The sequence below is a fragment of the Phalaenopsis equestris genome, unplaced genomic scaffold, assembly GCF_001263595.1.
Source record: "Phalaenopsis equestris unplaced genomic scaffold, ASM126359v1 Scaffold000006, whole genome shotgun sequence".
NCBI classification, from domain to species: domain Eukaryota; kingdom Viridiplantae; phylum Streptophyta; class Magnoliopsida; order Asparagales; family Orchidaceae; genus Phalaenopsis; species Phalaenopsis equestris.
In genome coordinates this window covers 2,438,309-2,458,589 of record NW_018164448.1, presented here as the reverse complement: position 1 = coordinate 2,458,589, position 20,281 = coordinate 2,438,309, and the positions used below count along the sequence as shown (strand labels likewise).

The 20,281-nt window shown below is 37.3% G+C and overlaps 1 protein-coding gene across 1 annotated transcript in view; it reads left to right on the top strand.

Annotated features, from left to right (window-relative positions):
- The first annotated feature begins 224 nt into the window (after positions 1-224).
- The window catches only part of LOC110018222 (50S ribosomal protein L1), a 32,031-nt gene continuing 11,974 nt past the window's right edge, over positions 225-20,281 (top strand). Inside the window, exons 1-7 of the mRNA XM_020715478.1 lie at positions 225-896; positions 5,376-5,453; positions 5,934-5,975; positions 6,057-6,162; positions 7,121-7,185; positions 7,279-7,323; positions 7,404-7,511. Of these exons, the coding sequence (XP_020571137.1) occupies positions 273-896; positions 5,376-5,453; positions 5,934-5,975; positions 6,057-6,162; positions 7,121-7,185; positions 7,279-7,323; positions 7,404-7,511 (1,068 nt within the window). The 5' untranslated portion in view covers positions 225-272. The remainder of the gene's footprint in view (positions 897-5,375; positions 5,454-5,933; positions 5,976-6,056; positions 6,163-7,120; positions 7,186-7,278; positions 7,324-7,403; positions 7,512-20,281) is intronic.

Below are 20,281 nucleotides of genomic sequence, written 5' to 3'. Positions count from 1 at the left end.
ATTTGATTGTCACATGCGAGAAATGTAGAAGGGTTAGGAAGATGAAAATAACCAATAATTTATTAATTATAAATTTACCCATCAATAAATTATTTTGAAAGGCGAAATGTTGAAAGAAAAAAAAGAAGATTAATTTATAAATATTAAAATTTTGATGCTTAAGCTGTAAATAATTATATTTTGTGTGGTTGCTATGCAAAATCTCCTTCAATTTTATCATTTTTACAAAACCCAAAGCCTAAACCACTACCGTCCCAATCGCGCATCGCGAGATGCTCCTCTCACATGCTCGCCGCTGTTCTCTCCGGCGACCACCTACACTCTTCCTCCCCCACCCCCCCGTCTCCCCTTCTCTTCCTTCCGAAACCTCCCACAGGCTGAGCTCTCCATTTCTAGGTTTTCACAGGCACTCATCTTCCATACCCATCACGCCCGTTGCCTACCCCCCAAAGCCCAAAGAATCACCTGAGGGCGACGAGAACAAACCCTCTTCAACCGACGGAAAACCTTATCCGATAAGGGAACTGGAACTGAGAGAAAGGACCATTTCTTCCCCGAAGGAAGCCGGAGAGGTTTCACCTGGCTTTGATCGGCGGGGGTGGACTCGACGGGACGTGCGTTTTGTGAAGGATGTCCCGAAGATAGCTCCGGTTTCTTATCCATCACGTGTGGCGCCGCTACCGGAGGACAGGACGGCGGCTCCTGATGCTGCAGAGGGAGACTTTGCACAGGGGGATCTCCAGAGTGAGGCAAGGAAGATCCAGTCTGATGCAAGGGTGAGGAGCTATTTTGGATTGACGCAGGAGGAGATCATCCCATTCCCGACACTGATTAAGCTGGATAAACGACCTACGAAGGTTCCCATTGATTTGGCCGCCGCCATACGTGAGGTCAAGGTTAGTACGTATTCCTGTAGTTTGCTTAATTGGTCTCGGCTCGCTCACCAAATGTATTCATAGATTTAAGTTTGTCAAACAGCGGCCACCCGATATATAGGATTACTATGCTGGGCCTTGGAAATGCTCTTATTGCTTTATTAAAGGAATTATATGTTAGTTTTTGCAAAAACAAGAGCCCCGGCCAATTTTTTTATGATGAATGAATTTAGCATCCTGATTTTCTTTACATATTAATGTCTATTTGCTTTGTTGCTGTAAGATTTAAAAAATTTTGCTGCCTGACAAAAGTCATTTGCTTCGAACAAGTTTCAATTATTTTCACAGAAAATTTGTTTTATGTAATTTTGTTGAAGTATAACGTAAAATTACTTAAATGTTTCAATTATGTGACATGTAAGGTTCATATGGTGGACTTGACTTATTCAAACTAATGTTGTTACCTATTATAGGCTTCATAGAGTCATTATTAAAAGATTATCATTCATATTGATGGCATGAAGCGTGAGGGAAGTTAGAAGATCACTATAGTGTTAATGTGCATATGTAATCTATTTAGTTAGTTGAATTTGGAGGAATAATAATGTGCATAAAAGTTCTAAATGGGTAGGAAATGATTTCATGGGACTTTTGAGGGAGCAAGAAGGGATATGGTCAAGTAGATGAATTTGCAAATGAATGAGACAAATGCAATTGATTCCTCATAATTGTTGCGTAGAATTCTCGAAGTATCTTGTTGTGAATCTTGAAACACTATTAAGTGGGAGAGTGCCGGAGTTCATTAAATCTGCTTAAAAATAAATTTTTTTCATTATTATAATTATTTTAGTTACATCAATTGTCATACTCCTTTTATAGAAGAACCTTTTGAACAAAAGAAAAAAAATTTATAATTTCCATCATAACTCATGTCAAATTAACTAATGATAAACAACAATATAAATTACAAAAGCAAATAAGGTAGATGATTTCTCGAAGAAGTTGACCACTTTGGTTCCAAGTGTTGAATCTGTACTAAGCTGACAAGCAAAAGGATTTCCACTCTGCTTGATAGGCTAAATCTCAAACAATGGTGCAGAAGACGCTATAAAATGCTAAACGTGATGCAATAGTTTTCATATGCAATGCAATAACAAGTTATTTGTTGACTGTAATTTTTACTTGCTTGAATTTTGATATTGTGCCATCAATTGAACGTAACATATGGAGTAGTGAAATAATTCAAATTCAGCAAAAAAATGGATCATTTATCAGCTCATAACACCCTCTCATTATTTCTCACATTATTTTAGGATAATAGAAGGATTTTCTTAGTTTATTTTTTTTGATCAAAAGTTTGGACTAGAAAGTAAAATTTTGAAATTAGAAATATTTTTTTCTGAAATTATAGCATATAATCGAAATAATTTCAAAATTTGTAAAAAGGACACTTTCAGTGAATTTACACAATTTGTCTAATATTAAATAAGTTAAAGGTGAGTTGCATATTTTAGACTCAAGAAGATTTCTCAAGCAGACTTAATGTTTAGTCCTATGCATAATAGTAGTTCTACGAATGGAAATAGTAAATCCTTTATTGCAGAAAATAATTGAAACTTCTATTTGCTGGAATGCTCTTTAGGCAAGATCAGACGTTTAGGTAAGGAGTCATAGAAAAAGGGGGTGTTTGACCGTATAAAATAGACCAGCTCAGACTGGTTAATATTTTATTGACTTTTTTGGCTTTATTTGGGTTGCATTTCAGGCAGACTTTATGTTTGTTTAAAGTAGAAAATTTGAGGTTTTAATATGGATTAGGATAGGTTTGCGTTTAACAAGAGGTTAGAGTTTGTTGGCAGATTGCTTGGATATTTTTAAGACGTTCTTTGGGATGCTTGAACTTGAACTTGAATGCATTTGGTGGGCCGACTGATGGCATATCTAGAGTGAGGTGGTTGTCCTATGTTGGAAGAGTTGGTGCTGGTGGTGGTGGCGGTGACAACAATATTTGGGTTTAGTGATTTATGGAAAATGCGATTGAGGATAAGAGGAAGGTAAGCTTGCTAGTGGAATCATTGTTAGAGAATAATAGGATTTGCTGGTGTTTGGGGACTGTTCTGCTTAGTCGAAGGTTTAGGAAAGGTCTTACATGAAGTTGATATGGAGTTAATGATACTCCTTGTTTTTGATGCATCTTGTAGTCTAGATGGAAAGAATTTTACACTAACTTTCAAATGATGGGGAGTACACTCGGGGAAATTGGAGGATCCTAACAATATACTTATGATTTCTTAGATGGTGGAAGTAAGGGTGTCAACTCGAGTTTGGGAGCCGGGTTTCGGTTTGACCTGAAATTAACCCAACCCAAAACTACTCGACGCAAATCCGACCCAAATGTTAAAAAGGTTAGAAAATCCAACCCAAACTCGACCCATCTTCAACCTGTCGACCCAAACCTGACCCATTTAGCTCGTTTAACATAAGACAACAACTATTCAGGTTGATTTTGGGTTTGCTAGTTAATTTTGGTCAATTTTAGGTTCGCAAGTTGTAGGGTTGTTAACGAGCTTATTTCAAGTCGAGCTAGGGCCGAGTCGAAATCGACTTGAATAGATTGAGTTCAAATCGAAATTGGATCATGGCTTATTATGTTCGATTTCAAGCCATCTTGGCTCAAAATTGACTTGAACTCGATCTGGCTCGAAATCGAAACGAGCTAACTCAAAATTGAGTTGTTTGGATCCGTTCCAACTCGAAATTGACTCAATTTGGCTCAAAATCGAACAAGATGTCTCAAGTTGAGTTATTTCCTTTAAATTTATTTTTGTTTATATTTGACTCGAATAAATTTGACATGACTTGTGTTCGTCTCGAATTAAATTCTCCATGTGCGCGTCATCACATAATTTTTGAAAATCTAATCATTTTATATTTTTAAACGACAATGTTAACATTCATATGCCCAATATGGGATTGAAAGCCCGGTGGTGGAGACTGAGTTGCAAAATGTGGGATTTTGTTTTTTCTGGAATTTACATACATATCACTCATTTATTTTCCATATAGAACGTTTAAACGTGTGGTGGGGTTCGTGGGTTTTTTTTTCTGGCATTTACATGCATATCACTCACATCTTATATATTTATATATCTTTTAAATAGCAGGGCAAGGGGGATGAAATTGGGCCTTTACATACATAACATATTCTATATGTATTTGCATATCTAAACACACGGGCATTTTCATACATACCATCCAATTCATATGTATTTACATATATACTTTTAATAAATAAAAAATACTTTGAGTCGATTTCAAGTTAGTTTTAGCCGTTCCGTGTATGGCTCGAAATCATCTCGAAAAAAAATTCAATCCAATGTTTTTGCTCATACCATTGCTCGTTTATTTCTACCCGATCTCGATTCGAGCTAAAATTTGAATCAATTTTGGAGCAACTAATGGTGTTTGAGCTAAATTGACAGCCCTAGTGGGTTGGTTTTGCGCCAATTTTGGTTTGGTCGGTGAAGCCAAACCCAGTTTTTTTTTTAATTCAAGTTGAAGCATTGGGTCAATTTTTGACACCTTGAGTTGAAGTGGGTGGAATTATGATGCAGATAATTGTTTTAAATGGGAAGGAAAGGATGCTGTCTGCCTTGACTGCTATAGGAGGAAATAGATTTTAAAGGAGATGGAGGGTGGAAGATGGAAGCTATTTAGATAAATACAAGAGAATCAAAGCTGTTGAGGTCAAATTCTCCGAGTATCATTTGTCAAATCCTCAAGATAATAAATGCTAGATCCTTAGAGCTTAAGAGTGAGAGGCTGGAAGCGAATAATTCTTTAAAGCTGTCTAACAATCATTATACATTTTCATTCTTTTAAAAATTTTGATTATATCGATTATGAATGGGTTTTTCTCTGAAAGAAAATTCTGTTACATCTTTAACAATGTGAGAATCATGATATTGTCAGATAAATATTCTGAATTCTTGTCATAAATTAACCAATGATGAAGGAAATAGTTAATTGACAAAAGAAAATATGATGAATTGTTTCTTCAGAAATTAATCATCAAGCTTTCCTATCTAATTGTAGGAGTCACCTGAAGTCGATGAGTAGAAATACAATGGTGTCTCTAGGGCATTTACATACATACCGCCTAATTCTAATTCATTTACATGTCTGTCATCTGTACTTTACTTTTTATGTTTATACCACTCAAATCTTTCACATCGCATAAAAAATACAACGATTTTAACTTTTAGAAAGTGAATTGTACCTTTTCATGCATATGTAAGCTGGTATGCATATAAAAATTGAAGTTTAGGCGTTAGATATGTTAATACATAAGGATTGAGTGTTATGTATGTAAATCTTCCATTGTTTTTATGTTTAAACGCTGAAGTCTTCATTTAAATCCTTCTGATATCATTATTTATATTTAAATATTGTACAAATTATTCGTCACTGTAATCTGTTTAACACTTCTTATTTTTTCAGGGTAATGCTAAGAGAAATTTTCTCGAATCAGTCGAGGCTCATGTAAACCTGGGTGTTGATCCGCGTCGAAGTGATCAGGTCTTGTTTACTAAGCCTGCTAAGTTTTGGTTACACTGCATATTCATTAAAAGGAGCATTTACATACATACCACACAATTCTTATGTATTTACATATCTAACACCTAAAACTTCATGTTGACATTCATAAAACTCAAACTTCTATCATCACATCAAAAACACCACTTCTTCTAACTTTTTAAAAGTGAAATGCACATTTTTATGTATATGTTTGTAGCATCAAGGTGTTATCAATGTAAATATGAAAGTTTAGGTGCTAGATATGTAAATCCATAAAAGTTGTATGGTATGTAAGTAAATTTTCCTTATTTAAAATGCCACCAAACTCTTAGTATGATACTATGTTCATTAAAATTCTGCGGTTACTGTATTTGTTTTTCCTTACATTTGTTTAAAGTTATCTTTTATGGTAATAGAATGTTATAAATAGTTCTGTTCAATCTTGCTATGTTGCATTTCATATGGATATTGTAATCACAGATGGTTCGTGGTGCATTAACGCTACCTCATGGTACAGGAAAGGTACAAGTCAGCTTCATTTCGAGGCCATTTTTTTTTTGTTTTCTGTATCGAATTTCTTAACCTGATAAGCTCGCTCGTTAGACTGTTAGGGTTGCTGTATTTGCAGAAGGAGTAGCAGCTGATGAAGCGAGGGTTGCAGGTGCGGATGTTGTGGGTGGTGATGAGCTCATCGAGGAGATAAAAGCTGGTACAGGGGTGCTGCTCCAAACATATTAATTTGGAAGATCTACATACATACCACTTAATTCCTATGTCTTTACATATTTAATACCTAAACTTTAATTTATACTTGCATGCCACCTTACTTACCTATGCATGAAAAAATGCAATTCACTTTTTGAAAGTTAAAATGGTGGTATTGTTGATGTAATATGAAAGATTTTGGCAGTTTAATTGTAGAATGTGAAGTTAGGTGTTAGATAGGTAAATATGTAGGAATTTGGTGGTATGTATATAAATGTCCCTATTAATTTTCTATTACTTCAATAGCTCATTGATTACTTGTTGCCTTCTTGATTTGATATGCAACTTAAGAATAGTTGCATTTAAAGGTGTAAAGGAGCAAGCTCACTCATGAGCCGGCTCGGACTTGACTTGATAATTGGTTTGTGAGTTGAGCTTGATGAGCTAATAAGCCAAGTCAAGCGAGCCTCGACTCGACACGTTTGTTTGTGAGCCAGCTCGTTTAAAAAATAATTAATGTTAAATATACTCAAAATATATTAAAATTCATAGATTTCTCTTTAAACAATTAAAAATATTTAAAAATGATATTTTACATTTTATATCAAGTGAATTCTTATTATTTATGATATGATTGCTTATTCTGTGTATCTTTTTGTGATTTTATTATAACATTAGCTTGAATTAATATTATTTTCTCTTTCATAATAAACAAGTTGGCATGAGCCGGCTAGAATTCATAGAATTAAGCTTGGGTATACCCCTAGTAGCATTTGACTTTTTATATTACTTTTTTATGACTATTAAAATTATGAGATTGACATTCAGTTTGCTCTGAAATTTTAGCTCGAACAGAAATTTACCCTTTCTGGAAACTTTCTGAAGCTGTGTAAAACTAAAGTTATTTTTTTTTCTAATATTGGTAATTTAGGACCTGATTATTTCTTGATTGAAATCTGCAGGAGGAGGTAAAATAAAGTTTGATAAGTGCATAGCAACTCCTATGTTTATGCCTCGTTTGTCCAGGGTTTGTTATCTAATTTTTCTAGAATATATGTGATCATTAATGAAATCATCATTAGTCTTATCCTAATTATTTGATCTGGTATTCTTTTATCAGATTGGTCGGATTCTTGGTCCGCGTGGGTTGATGCCAAACCCCAAGGTAAGTTCCTAGTTATTAATTTGATACTATGAAGCTTATATTTGTTTATCTACTTAAAAATTATTTCTATCATTTTGTAGTTAGGATCTGTGACAAATGATGTCTCTGCTGCTGTAAAGGCGGCAAAATGTGGACGTGTAGATTTTAAAATTGATAAAACTGTTATTGTCCATGTAGGCCTTGGGAAGGTAAGTCGCATTGCTACGTTTGCATTAAGAGTTATTTCTCTTCCATCTACATTCGATTTGCACATGAAAGTACTTCTTTTCCCTTCTAAAGCACGTTGAAGTAAAGTTTAGGCTTGTTTTGAGATCTAATCATGGATTTTATATATATGCCATGTTAGCTATGCATGAAAATGTGTATTTCACTAAATAGTTATAATAGTGGTATTTTCGATGTGATATGAAAGATTTGGCATGGATAGTTTCTAAATTTTGAATGTTGAATTGGTAGAATACCTTTTATATGCGCGTTTAATTGGTATTTGGTAGAATTGGTATTTGGTGTTTAATGGAGGTTAACAACTTTTCAAAATTTAGTTAGTGTTTTTTAACAACTGTATGCGCGTGTCTCCTCTTGTACAAAGAAAAATGAAGATACTTAAAAGTTTCTTCCATCATTTATTTTCTACACATATCTACCAATTCTTCTTTGATATGAAAGATTTGGTGTTGTTGTTAAAAAACACCAAATCTTAAATATGAATCATATCTAACAGTAAAACTTAAATCATAAATACCACATATCTAAATTTTGATGGTCCTGTTTTGACCCATTTGATGTGCTCAGTTTAGCTCCTTTTGGAGTTGCGTTTTGACTATAATTCTTTTCTGTTTTAGCCCCTCTTGCTAGGCTCGGTTTGCCTGGGATGTTTCTCTGTTTTTGGTCCCTTTTGCTGGGCTCGCTTTGCCCCCTGTGCTGGGCTCAGTTTGCCCCTGTGCTGGGCTCAGTTTGCCCCTGTGCTGGGCTCGGTTTGTCTCTTTTATTGTGCTCGGTTTGCCCTTGTGCTGGGCTTGGTTTTGCCTCGAAATGGTTCAGTTTTTGCCCCTTGTGCTAGGCTCAATTTTGCCTCATGATGGATGGGTTTTGGTTACCTATTGGGTTAGGCCTTACTTTTTCGACTCTTCTCCTTCCTCACGTGGCCGCTCGACTTTTCGACTTTCCAATAGCAGGAGCTGGGTTGGCCTACCTTTCTCCTTCTCGAGGCTTTACCTTCTCCTTCTTTATCGGGTTGACCCTGTATTGAACATATTTGAGGCATGGTTTTTGCTGTTTCTTTGATGCCTTCTACGATTGGAATACATAAACAACTGAAATTTGATTTTTTAAAAACCTTTTGTAGTTGGTTTGAGTCATTTTTTTGCTCCTTACAGCTGATGTCACTATTTAAAAGAATGTTAAAATCTGTTTAGAACTTAAAGGATTTAATTTCAGATGCTTGGTTTTATCTCCTGATATTTCCTCTATTCAAATATATGTTAGAGTCCGTTTTAATACTTTAAGAAGTCGATTTTGTGGTTCGGTTTCAGCTCCCTGGGGTTGTCTTCTTGGCTCGAACTCCATGTCGGTTGGAAATTTAATTTTGTAGACCTCTTGGGTGTCTATTTTGAAGTCTCAGTTTAACTCTAAGCTGCGGTTTATGTATTTGAAATGCATATTTAATGGAATATCGATTTGGGGCTTGATTTTTGGCTCCCTATTATGGTTGCCTCTATTCGAAACATATGAAGGTGATTTTATTTGATTTTTGGGGTTTTGTGTTGCTCCCCTTGGCTGTCCCTGGTCGTGAACCTCCATGCCTTGGTTCTTTGATTCTCCGTTGCTGCCCCTCTTTTTCAAATCGTATGTTGGAAGAAATGTTGTCTCTTTGAGAGCTTTTAAATTTATTTCAGAAAAGTTTACTTTCGTTCTTGTTTTCTTTCTCTGATTCGAAACACCTTTAGATGGAAAGATGAGATTTTGAAGCTTTTTGGGCTTGCTTTGTGGCCCCGTGTTGCTTTTTTTGGCCTTGAACCTTTCGGTTGAGAGCTTTTATGTTGGGTTGGGGGATTTATATCTTAAATGGTTGGTGGTTTCCCTTTGCTATCCCTGGCCGTGAGCCCTCTCCCGTGGCTCCTTTTGTATTGTTGGCTGGTGGCTTTTTTTCTTTGGTTATCTTTACCAGTGAATTGGAAATTGTTGGTTTGGGTTGGTGGTTTCTCGTGTTGCTCTTACCCGAGAGCATCTAGCTGTGATTTCCCTTATACTGGGCTCGGTTTGCCCTTTTGGCTGCTACCCTGCTTGAATAGGAATTAGTGGCTTCTCTGGATGTTCCTGGCTGTGAGCATTTCTTGTAGTATCCTTCTATTTTGTTTAAATGTTTCCTATTGCCGGGGTGATGAATATTTGGCTGAATGTGCTATTTTGGGGCTTAGTTGTGCTTTTTCTTGCCCCTACCCGTGAGCTTTTGTCCTCTTTCCTGTCCCAAACCGTGACATTGTATTAGGGATTGGTTGTGCTTTTTCTGGCCTATACCCGCGGGCTTATTCTGTTGTTTGGTTGTGCCCTTTCTTAACCCTACCCATGAGCTTAAATATATGGTGGTCTTCTTTTTGCTGCCGCTACCCGTGAGTCTTACCTCATGATTTCTCTATGAGAAAAATTGGTGGTGGTTTTCTTTTTGCTGCCTTGGCCATGAGCCTTATCTTGTGATTTCTCTATGTGATAAGTTGGGTTGGTGGTCGTCCCTCTCTGTTGCTTCTGGCCGTGAGCATTTATATGGTTTTATCTGGATGATTTCATGCTTATTTGATATGAGAAGCTTTTGATTAAGGTTGGAATTGAATGGTTTTAATATTGACATGTTTTTTGGAAATTTAGAAGGTTGCCGTCCCTGGATTATTTTTCTTTATTTGATCCGTGAAATATGAAAGACTCTTATAACTTCATTTCGAGAAATCATAAAGTTGATATGAATTGGATTCATGAAGGATTTGAAAGCTTATAAAATTGTCATTCACAAAATAGTTTTTTTTTTTTTTTTGGAAGTTTGACATTAAGATTTGAATAACATAAATGTCACATTTGAGTTCAGACTTGGGCGTGTGATTATGTAGGTGTCAGTGGAGCCGCGTATACAATTGTCACATTGATTCGGGTCCGTTTCAATCTGTTCGAAACAAGAATCGGAAGGGATATTATTCTTGGGTTGATTCATTTATGAAATTTGAGAAAATGATATTTTTTTTTTGTTGATTCAAGGATCTTGGGCCCTCTTTTTCAGAACTTTTGGTCACTATTTTGAGGATCGATTCACCCTTTGCCTTTTTGATCTTTTGGGTGGATTAGTTCCTCCTCTCTCTCATCCCCATTTTTATTTTTTTTTCCTTGCTTCTTGATTATGTTTTCAGTGCTTATGTCTGACACATAAGTGCTCATATATTGTCTTTTGCTATATATGAAACCATCAAACAATGTCACAAGTAGGTCGGTCTTTTTTTTTTTGGGGATTAGGGCGATGGGGGCTTAGGGCGATGATAACACATGCACGCCGATGGTGGAGTAGAATGATATTCCATCCTATGACATCAGGACCCAATCCTGAGACCTGATAAACTGTAGGGGATAGTATCATTCACCGACACAAGACTAGCGGGGGACCCGTACCTTCTTAGGTTATTGGCGGTCCTACTCTTGACATCGTAATCGACTCGTGGACAATCGTAATTTTTCAAAACTGATAAGAACAGAACATGATAAGAGCAAATACAATATTTGTAAAAAAATATTTTACTACAAAATTGATGTAAATTCATTTTGTATGTCTGAAATCCATGTGCATGCTAAAATATAAAATTTAAATATATTGCAACTTGATTGTCCACTTGTTGATTACTAATACTGGGCTAAGGAGTACCCTCCTAAGTTAGGTTTAGTAGGACACTCTTCTCGTTGAGTGAGTGACGGACTCTGTACATCCGGGCGACCGATAGTAGCCTTCGACGTCTTTCGAGTACAAATATGCAGTATCTGAACTTAGCCCCGACCCGAGTGCTTGCGGTTTTCTTTCTTCGGATTTTTCGTGGGATTTTATTGGAATTTTTGGTAAAGCACTCGTGGTCTTTTTTCAGGGATCTTCCTGTGTTTTCGGTGAATTTCTTTGAGTTTGCTGTTTTGCTTCGAGATTTCCGTTGAGTCATTTGTCGATTTTCTCGAGCATTCTTTCATCGTAGGTCATTTACCGTTCTTTCTTGAGTTTTCCATATGATATTTTTTTTGTTGATACAATGCATGTTAGCTCATTTCTTAAATTCTGTCATTATACTTGTAGCTGCTACTGTTTCTTTTACACATTACACCTTAGAATAGGAGGTCAGTAGTTGGTTTAAGAAGAGGTACCCGGCAGCAGAACGTTGACTAAACAATTGCATATACCCTTAAAATTAACATCGAATCCGAAGCGAACACCATGGGCAGCACGACGAGGACACATAGGATCAACTTCGAGATGGATCTACAATATCAAAATAAGTTCACGACAACGCAACATTTTCCTTAGTTTAAATAACAAGTCATAGGACTTCGAGGTGGTTTGCTTAGCTCAGCGTAAATCCTCACCTTATCTTTAGGTTTTTGCTTAATCCTGTTATGCAATTATAAAACCTAATACTTTTAGGATTCCGAGGTTACCATGCGATACGGTGTAAATTCTCCTATCTTTTTAGGTCATTTGCACGATCAGATATCGTGCGAATGTAAGTCTTAAATTCTAAAGTAAATTGCAGGATTAAACATTGAATGGATTAAACATTGATAAACATTGAATAACATCATTTCAAAGACATAAAACCAAACAATAGGATAAATAAGAAATCACCAGGGTTTCTTTGGATCTGTGATATCCCCTACTCTTAATTCTTTTGGATTCCTTAAAAAAAACTGTTCCTATTTGAGCCACTCTCATTTGATTTTTCTATGTCCAATCGTGGAAGCCTAGAATTTGAAATCTGGAAGGTAAAACCACTGATTTTAATTGAGAGTTTTTTTAAGTGACTTCGGTCATTTAAGATGTAATTAACTATAAGGTCTTGTCTCTATAGGAAACTTAGAACTCAGGTAAAATAAACCTTATCTAATCCTTATATTAGGTAATGGAACTTGTCGGCCATACATAAAAGTTTTTGCAGACCAAACGGATGTTACAAACTTCTTAGTTTAGGTGGTTGAGCCTACTGTTAAGTGGCATGCTTATCCTTCGGGATTGTGTATTACTTGTGGTATCACATTTAACCTTCTGAACTATTTAATATGTGAGACTCGTTTAGTCTTATACATTTTTAATTAAAATGTTTCTTTTAAAAATCATATTTATATTAAAATCATTTTCTTATTTTACAAAAAAAATCATTCTTTCTTTCCGAACAAAAAAATATATAACGGCCGATAGTGTTATGAGGTTTTCTATAAAAAATTGGCTGTAAATGATTTGTTGCAGCACCGCTGTGTTGTCTTTTATCGTCGTGACGAGAACAAATATCTTGCTTGATTGCCATGTGTTTTATGCCCACTTGGGCACTTTGCCCGTATCTGTAGCTCTAGACTCGATTGCACAACAATGCTATACAGTCATAACGTTGCAGCGTCAGTCAAAACCGCATTGTCACTTTGAATTTTTGGACGGTATTTGAAATGGTTGGGAAACCTACCTTGTGTCGTAGCACTGATACCTAGCAACACAGCGCCAAATCAATTCCATTGATTGTGACCAAACATTCCAGGCGTGGTTTGATGGCTGTACTGATCGAATCTTGACCCGATACCACAAAACTCACAAACAGAGAGCTTAGTGTTGCAGTGCCACACATGCAGCGCTGTGGCGCCGTATCGTTTATTAATAGGATTTGAGTTTAGTCTGATTTTCACTTTGCCTTGAGCTTCCTGAGCCTTAGAAATCCTTTCCTTGTGATTCTTGTTCTGTAAATTTTGTAGAAATGACATCTTGCTGGCGATGAAGGGGCAAGATGTGGCGTGATTGATCGCATGATACTCATCATTTCTTAAGTGCTCAAGCTCAGGAAAGGTCTGAGTCTTTCCTACTGCATCGAAAGCTCATTCCGGAGAGATGATATATGAATCTAAATGGTGGGGTTGAACACACACAATCATGGATATGGGGTAGGCCAAGTTTGTTAGGGAGCCCAATGCCGCAGTTGTCCTGTAATTCGTGAGTTCCTGACTAATGCCAAGGAGCACAAGGGCTATAATGCTTTTGTGATAGGAAAACGAGTCTCATTTGGTAGTGTAAAGATTAATTCTGTATACGGGTTTTTAAATTACAAAATTGATTAAGGCACTGAATTTCTCAATACTCATTATGAATTTTAGGACATTTAATATTTTTTAATCTGGCTCTATTGTGTAGTCCATTGTAAGGTGTAGGAGGAGAAACTAATAAATTTATCTTCTAAGGCTCTTAAATTGGAATCTGAGGAGTGTCATTCCTTCATTTCCATTAGGTTGCTGCTTAGCTCATATTTGAGCGAGTGACCTGAGATCGGGCCGCATTAAATTATGTGCTTCAAAAGCTTATGAATATTGATTTCGGTTGGCTTATTGTGAGCTCAATTCTCCATATAACTCGTGGCAGTAAGATTGTTGGGATTGACCACCTTCCTTTTATTTATGCCCTTTGCAAGATGGTTGTTGTATTTGTGGAGTAGGGGGAAGAATCGATCTTCCCAAATAGTGCCATCGCCAAAGTGTTTATGCATGCATATAAGAGCTCCGACGAGCTAACCCGTGCCTCTCCTGTCAGTCTTCTTCTTCAGTGCACCCAAAATCCTCGTGCACACTATCAGAGCCAGTCCAACATTTGAGATCTACGGTGGCGATATTGGGCTTAGGGCTTTCAAAAAAACTCGTTGTTCGAGAACATCTCGTGTTCGGCTTGTTAAATAGCTTGTGTTCGGCTCATTCGTTAAGTAAACGAGCCAAACACGAACAAGTTTTTAAAGCTCGAATTATAAACGAGCCGAACACAAACAACTCTTTGTTCGCTCATGTTCGGCTTGTTTTAGCTCGAAATAAAAAAAAAAAACTTATATAATTATTTATATAATAATATATTACATATATTATTTATATAATAATATATTATATATATTTATATCTAAGTTTAAATCACAACACTTCGTGTGGTAATGTGGTTAGAACATTCTTTTGCATACATTTGGTTCAAGTTCAAATCCAACACTTTACATCTATATTTTTCAATTTAATTTTAATGAGTCAATTTTGAACCGAACACCAACACACTGTTCACAAGCCGATTTTGAACACGAGATGAGCCGAACATGAGCCAAGCCTGAGTTTGCTCAAGCTCGGTTCGTTTACAACCCTAATTGGGCTAGAAGATCGACCATAAGCCCAAAATATATCCAAAATAATTTTAAAAAAATATAAATCTTTCTAGATGTAGTAAAAACTTGCAAGATCCACTCCTCACAACACATAAGCAGTAGGAATGAGATTTTGTTTCATTTTTCTAAAAAAAACATTGTCCTTAAAAGGGAACCAATAGGGATTAAAACGGAGGCTACAAGCCTACAACAATACAGTTTAAAAAGAAAGAAGCAGAGGTTGCACATTTGAGAAGTTTCGGGTTTGAAACAAATGTAGTGCCTGTAGCACGCCACGACAAGTAATTTCACCATTTTTGCATAAGCAAATTGGTGGCAACAAGGAAATTGACTCTATAACAAATAGAGCATACTGTTGCAGCAGGTGATGTTTAAAAAGGGCATTTACATACATAGCACCGAATTTCTATGTATTTATATATCTAACAACTTAACATTACTTTCTACATTTATCACCAAAATCTTTCATTTCACATAAAAAGTACCACTATTTTAACTTCTAAAAAATGAAATACATCTTTTCATGCATTACTAAGGTGGCGCGCGCTCGCGCGCACACATGTGTGTGTGTGTGTGTATATATATATTTATACATATATATATATATTAATTGGTCGCCCTTGGGTGGCAAATTGGTAGACAGCGGTGTTGTTAGTCGTAACACCCCTCTGACCCAGATTCGATCTCTATGGGGACGGATGACACATATGAGGTGCGATCTTCTCAAATACCACTCTTTTCAAAAAAAAAAAAGAGAGAGAGATTCAAGTGATAGAAGTGTAAATAAATAAGAATTGAGTGGCATATGTGTTAATCCTCCGATAGAACATTCTACGGGCTGCAAAAAAGGTTGCTGAAACAAAAACTAACTGAATTGATGGTTGAAATAGAGGACTGCAGATAAGCAAAACTCTCATGAATGGAAATGAACTTATAGGGAAATCTTAAAATTCTAATAAAATGACGAAGTAATTCCCGACTATTTATATTTGACAACTTTAGTCCTAGAGTCCAAATTAGTCCACAGACTCTTTAAATTTTTGCTGTAATAGACCTCTGTGGGGACTATTTTAGCATATATTAAAAGTTTCTGGAGATTAAATTGATATTTTTATAGAGTCAGATTAAAATGACCCCTAACAAAGTGTTAGAGGACTATTTTGTCTTTTCCCTTAAACTTTTGTCGAATAGACCTTGAAAACTGAAGGTGGGCTATTTATGTTGATGATTTAATTGATACCCGACAGTAACTATAAAAATCTAAAGAAAGTGACATGGGGCTTTTTTGGGTTGAACCGACTGGAGACTAACTGGATCGGTTCAACCAAGGGATTACAAGGGTCGATCGACTCTTATTTCAAGGCTAGGGTTGCCACCCAATGGGAGGGTCTTCCCCTTCAAGTTATCTACTATATATATATTTGTTTTTTTTGTCATTAGATTTGGCGCAACCGTGGGAGAGCGGCACGACAAGCTGCTGCTGTTTTCGTCCGTTTGGCGCGATGGCAGGGGAGCTTCGAGTGAGCTGTGCGGGCGGATTTCAACAAAAAGCGGGCCGCAGGTTATCTCCCGTGGCCGGCGATTCGCGTATTCCTTTTACCCTGCTACCCTGATCCGGTCTTCTATCTCCTCTTCCCCTTCTTCTCTAGTGAGGCAGTCGCGAGGAGCTTGCCCGAGAAGAAGGCATCGACGGGACCAACAACGTGTGAGGGAGAAGACGTGTTTGTGAGAATTTACCCTGATTTAATTTGAAATTAAGGAATCACATGCTTAAATTTGCTCTCGCGCATCCGGGGCAATCTTCTCAATTGTCTTCTCTGGATCATATCTCGGCATTTTTCTGCCTGTGATTTCCGATCGGTGCGCATCTTCTTCTTCATAGGCTTCTCCAATCTCATTTTTTATTCTGCTAATCTTTAATGAAGGGTCAGGGATTAGTTGACTTGGTATTCTGGTTTTTCTGCATTATTTTTGTTCAGTTTCTTTCCTACCAGTTTGAGGTGAGCGGAAAGGTTTCTAAATCATGTTGGAACGTTGGTGCGATTTTCATCTTTGTAAGAAGGTCGGGCATCCGCTGGAGACGAAGGGCTTATCAAGCCAAGGCATGAGGTGAACTTGTTATTCTTTTCTTTGGAAGCTTTAAGTTTATTTGTATTCCAAGCTGCAATTAAAAAAAAAATTGTTGGAACTTTTCTTGAATCTAGATCAACGCACTATCACTTTCTTGCCTTTTTTTTTTTTTTTGGTTCATCTTTATTCTTTTTTTTTTAATTTGTTTTTAGTGCACATGCTTGTTTGTTGAACTGAATTGTAGAAATGTTTATCACGAAGTTCAATAACTGCGCTTTAAATTGGAAATAGATTCATTTTTGGAATTTTTTGGGATTATGAGTTCAGATGCTTTTGTAAAATATAATTTCTTAATCCGATATTTGTTCAATCTTATCCATATGTCCAGTCAATTTATGATTCGGAAGAAATACCCCATATGCACTAGATGACCGTTCATTATGTCATGTGCTTCGAAATAACGATATCTTAGAACTGCTCATTTGCAATAGGGTTGGGAAGAATTTTCTATGCTCGAGAAATCTTTTAAATTTAGTTGAGGATCCATTGCCAACCAAGGAAAAAGCCGACTTGAGATTTTCTTCTATTATTAGTTTTTTTATTTTTCTTTAGTACTTTAAGTTCTCACTGTTAAGTGAGCTGTGTGTTTGTACTTTTATTCTGTTTTGAAATAAATTTCTACTGCTGAAGTATCAAAAATGTGGTTGTCACAGTTCTGTTTTAAACAACTTTACTAAATGGTCATTTTCCGCAGTTGTTTTCATACAGCTGCTCTAAACAGGCAGCCAGCTTCCTGGGGCAGCGTAGCTGCAGCTGAAAAGTGAAGCTACGACTTTATACTGCTCTAAGGTGGTAATTATCGTTGATCCTCTTCTTCACCTATTCCTCCCTGTTTGCCGCCATCATCCCTCAAACCTCCCTGTTTACTGCCGCAAACTCTTCAGTCTCTCTATTTGTTGCTGCAAGCCCTCTAATCTTCCTGCATGCTGCCGCAAGCCCTCCAGTCTCTCTGAATGCTGTCGCTATCCCCCTTCTAGCCTTCCCACTGCAACCACAACCCCCCTTCAGCCTTCCTGTTGTTGCCGCAACCCCGACCAACCAACCCACATGCTTTCCAGCCGCAACCCACCATGTGTCATTTCATTCCTATTTTCAAGAGTCTTAGTGGTAATCCTACTGCATTTCAACAATTATATCTTCATTGTGTTGCGATTGGGGTTAACTCGAGTATAATTTGGTATTATAGCCGGTCTAACCCTAGTCCTCTCTAGAGTTTACTAGCATCCACCATACCCAAACCATCTCTATTCCAAAATTTTCTTTCATATTCCCCCAAACTCTAATAATACACTAAGGAGACACATGTCATAACCTAATTGGGAAGAGATACAAACTTGAGACTTCCACAAATTGATAATGAGACCCTAGGGCGAGATTACTCTCGACCGTGACATGGGGAGTTGAAGGGGAGAAAAGGGACGAGGAACTGAATTGCTTCTATAGAGGGGACTTCAGTGATGAGGAAGAGAGACCCTGACTCTTCATAATTCATTATTAGAAGAGATTGAAAGAAGAGACACCATATACAAGACACATGATTTTAAAATCCAAGTGGACTTACTAGAGTTTGATGGAGATATGGAGCCAGACGATTTTGTTGAATGACTATAGTTAGTTGGGAGAATCTTCGATTACAAGGAAGTGCCAAAAGATAAGAGGGTGAAGCTTGCAACCATCAAATTGAAGAAGAACACCTCCATATGGTGGGAAAATTAACAGAGACAAAGAGAGTGGGTAGTGACAAGATTATTCAGTGGGAGAAGTTCAAGAAGGAGATGCAGATAAAATACCCATAGCCTCATTACCATCGGGATATATTTTTGAGACTCCCTTCACCTACAACACAGAGTTCTATAAGTGGAGGATTTCACGATATAATTTGATCAGTTGCTGATGAAGTGTGAGTTGGTCGGGCTAGAGGAACATATTATAGCCCGACATCTGGGTAGCCTGAAATGGTCTATCAGTAGCATTATACAATTGTAACTCTGTTGGTCATTGGGAGATGTCCAGACCTTAGCCTTGAAGGTGAAAAAATAACAGAACAAGGTAGGCAATAACCCTCCTTCAGAAAACCACTTTCACCTGCAATTACCAACAAATGTACACTTGGAGGTGCTAGGAAGACCGAACGGGTAAGTGACCAGACAAATCTGAGCGGAAAGAAACCCGAAAGGGTAATTCGCCCAGTTCGGCGCTTGTCAAGTGATGTTTTTGGTGCTACGACTACGAACACAACCTACAGTTGTCCCAAAAGCCGTGTTGTTTCATTCACGGAACATGAAGTCATTCAGGAAGTGGAGGAAGACGAAGCACGTAAGAATCTGGAGGAGGAACTTTGGCTCCATAGAGATGCAGAAGAGATGCTAGTCATCAGAAGAGTCCTATAGACTGAACCAGAGAGAGATTTTTCATGGTTGAGACAGTTTTTTTCACATCAAGTGCAAGGTGAAAGGAAAGGTTTGCACTCTGATTATCGACAGTTGGAGCTGTGAGACGGCTGGAGCTGTGAGAATGCAGTATTCACTATGATGGTGAAGAAACGAGATTATTCACATAGAACCACCTCAGTTATACTCTCTTACCTAGTTGAAAACGAGTAACGGGATACATGTAGATCAACGATACTTGATGAGTTTTCTTTCGAAGATCAGCTATGAGAGCAGTGTGATGCGACGTGGCACTTATGGACGTTTGTCATATTTTGTTAGGGAGATCATGATGGTTTTACGATAAAACCCAATACTACAGTTTCAAGAACACTCATTTATTTTAAAAGGAATAGAGACATCGTCCTTTTGCTCGTCAAGGATGCAAGAGGAGTAGACATCACAGAGGAGATGGTAGTCCCAAGAGCTATCTTCATGCAGTAAGTACGAGAGGCTCCAATGACAATGACATTGGTCCTATTAGATGGAACTGAGGAAGAGGTTGAGATACCGTCGCCCATACAACTACTGCTATTTGATTTTCAGAATGTGATGACTGACAATCTTACAAAGGGACTAATGGACACTCAATTCTCATACTCGGATCAGTGTTTTCAAATCGACCTGTCCACAGATTGAGACCTACAGGGTACGAGGAATTTCAATGACCGATACATGATACGCGAGAGATTTGGTCCAAGAGAGTATCAGTCCGTGTGTTGTCCCCTCCTTGATGGCACCCTAGAAAGATGGATCATGGAGGATGTGCATTGACAGTCGAGCTATCAACAAGATTACTATCAAATACAGGTTCCCCATAACTCGCCTAGATGATCTCTTGATCAGTTGCACGAAGCCATTGTCTTTTCCAAGATTGACTTACACAGCGAGTAACACTGGATCCAGATGAGGCCAGGGGAGGAGTGGAAGACCACTTTCAAGACCCTGGATGGACTATACGAGTGGATAGTCATGCCTTTCGAATTGTCCAATGCATCC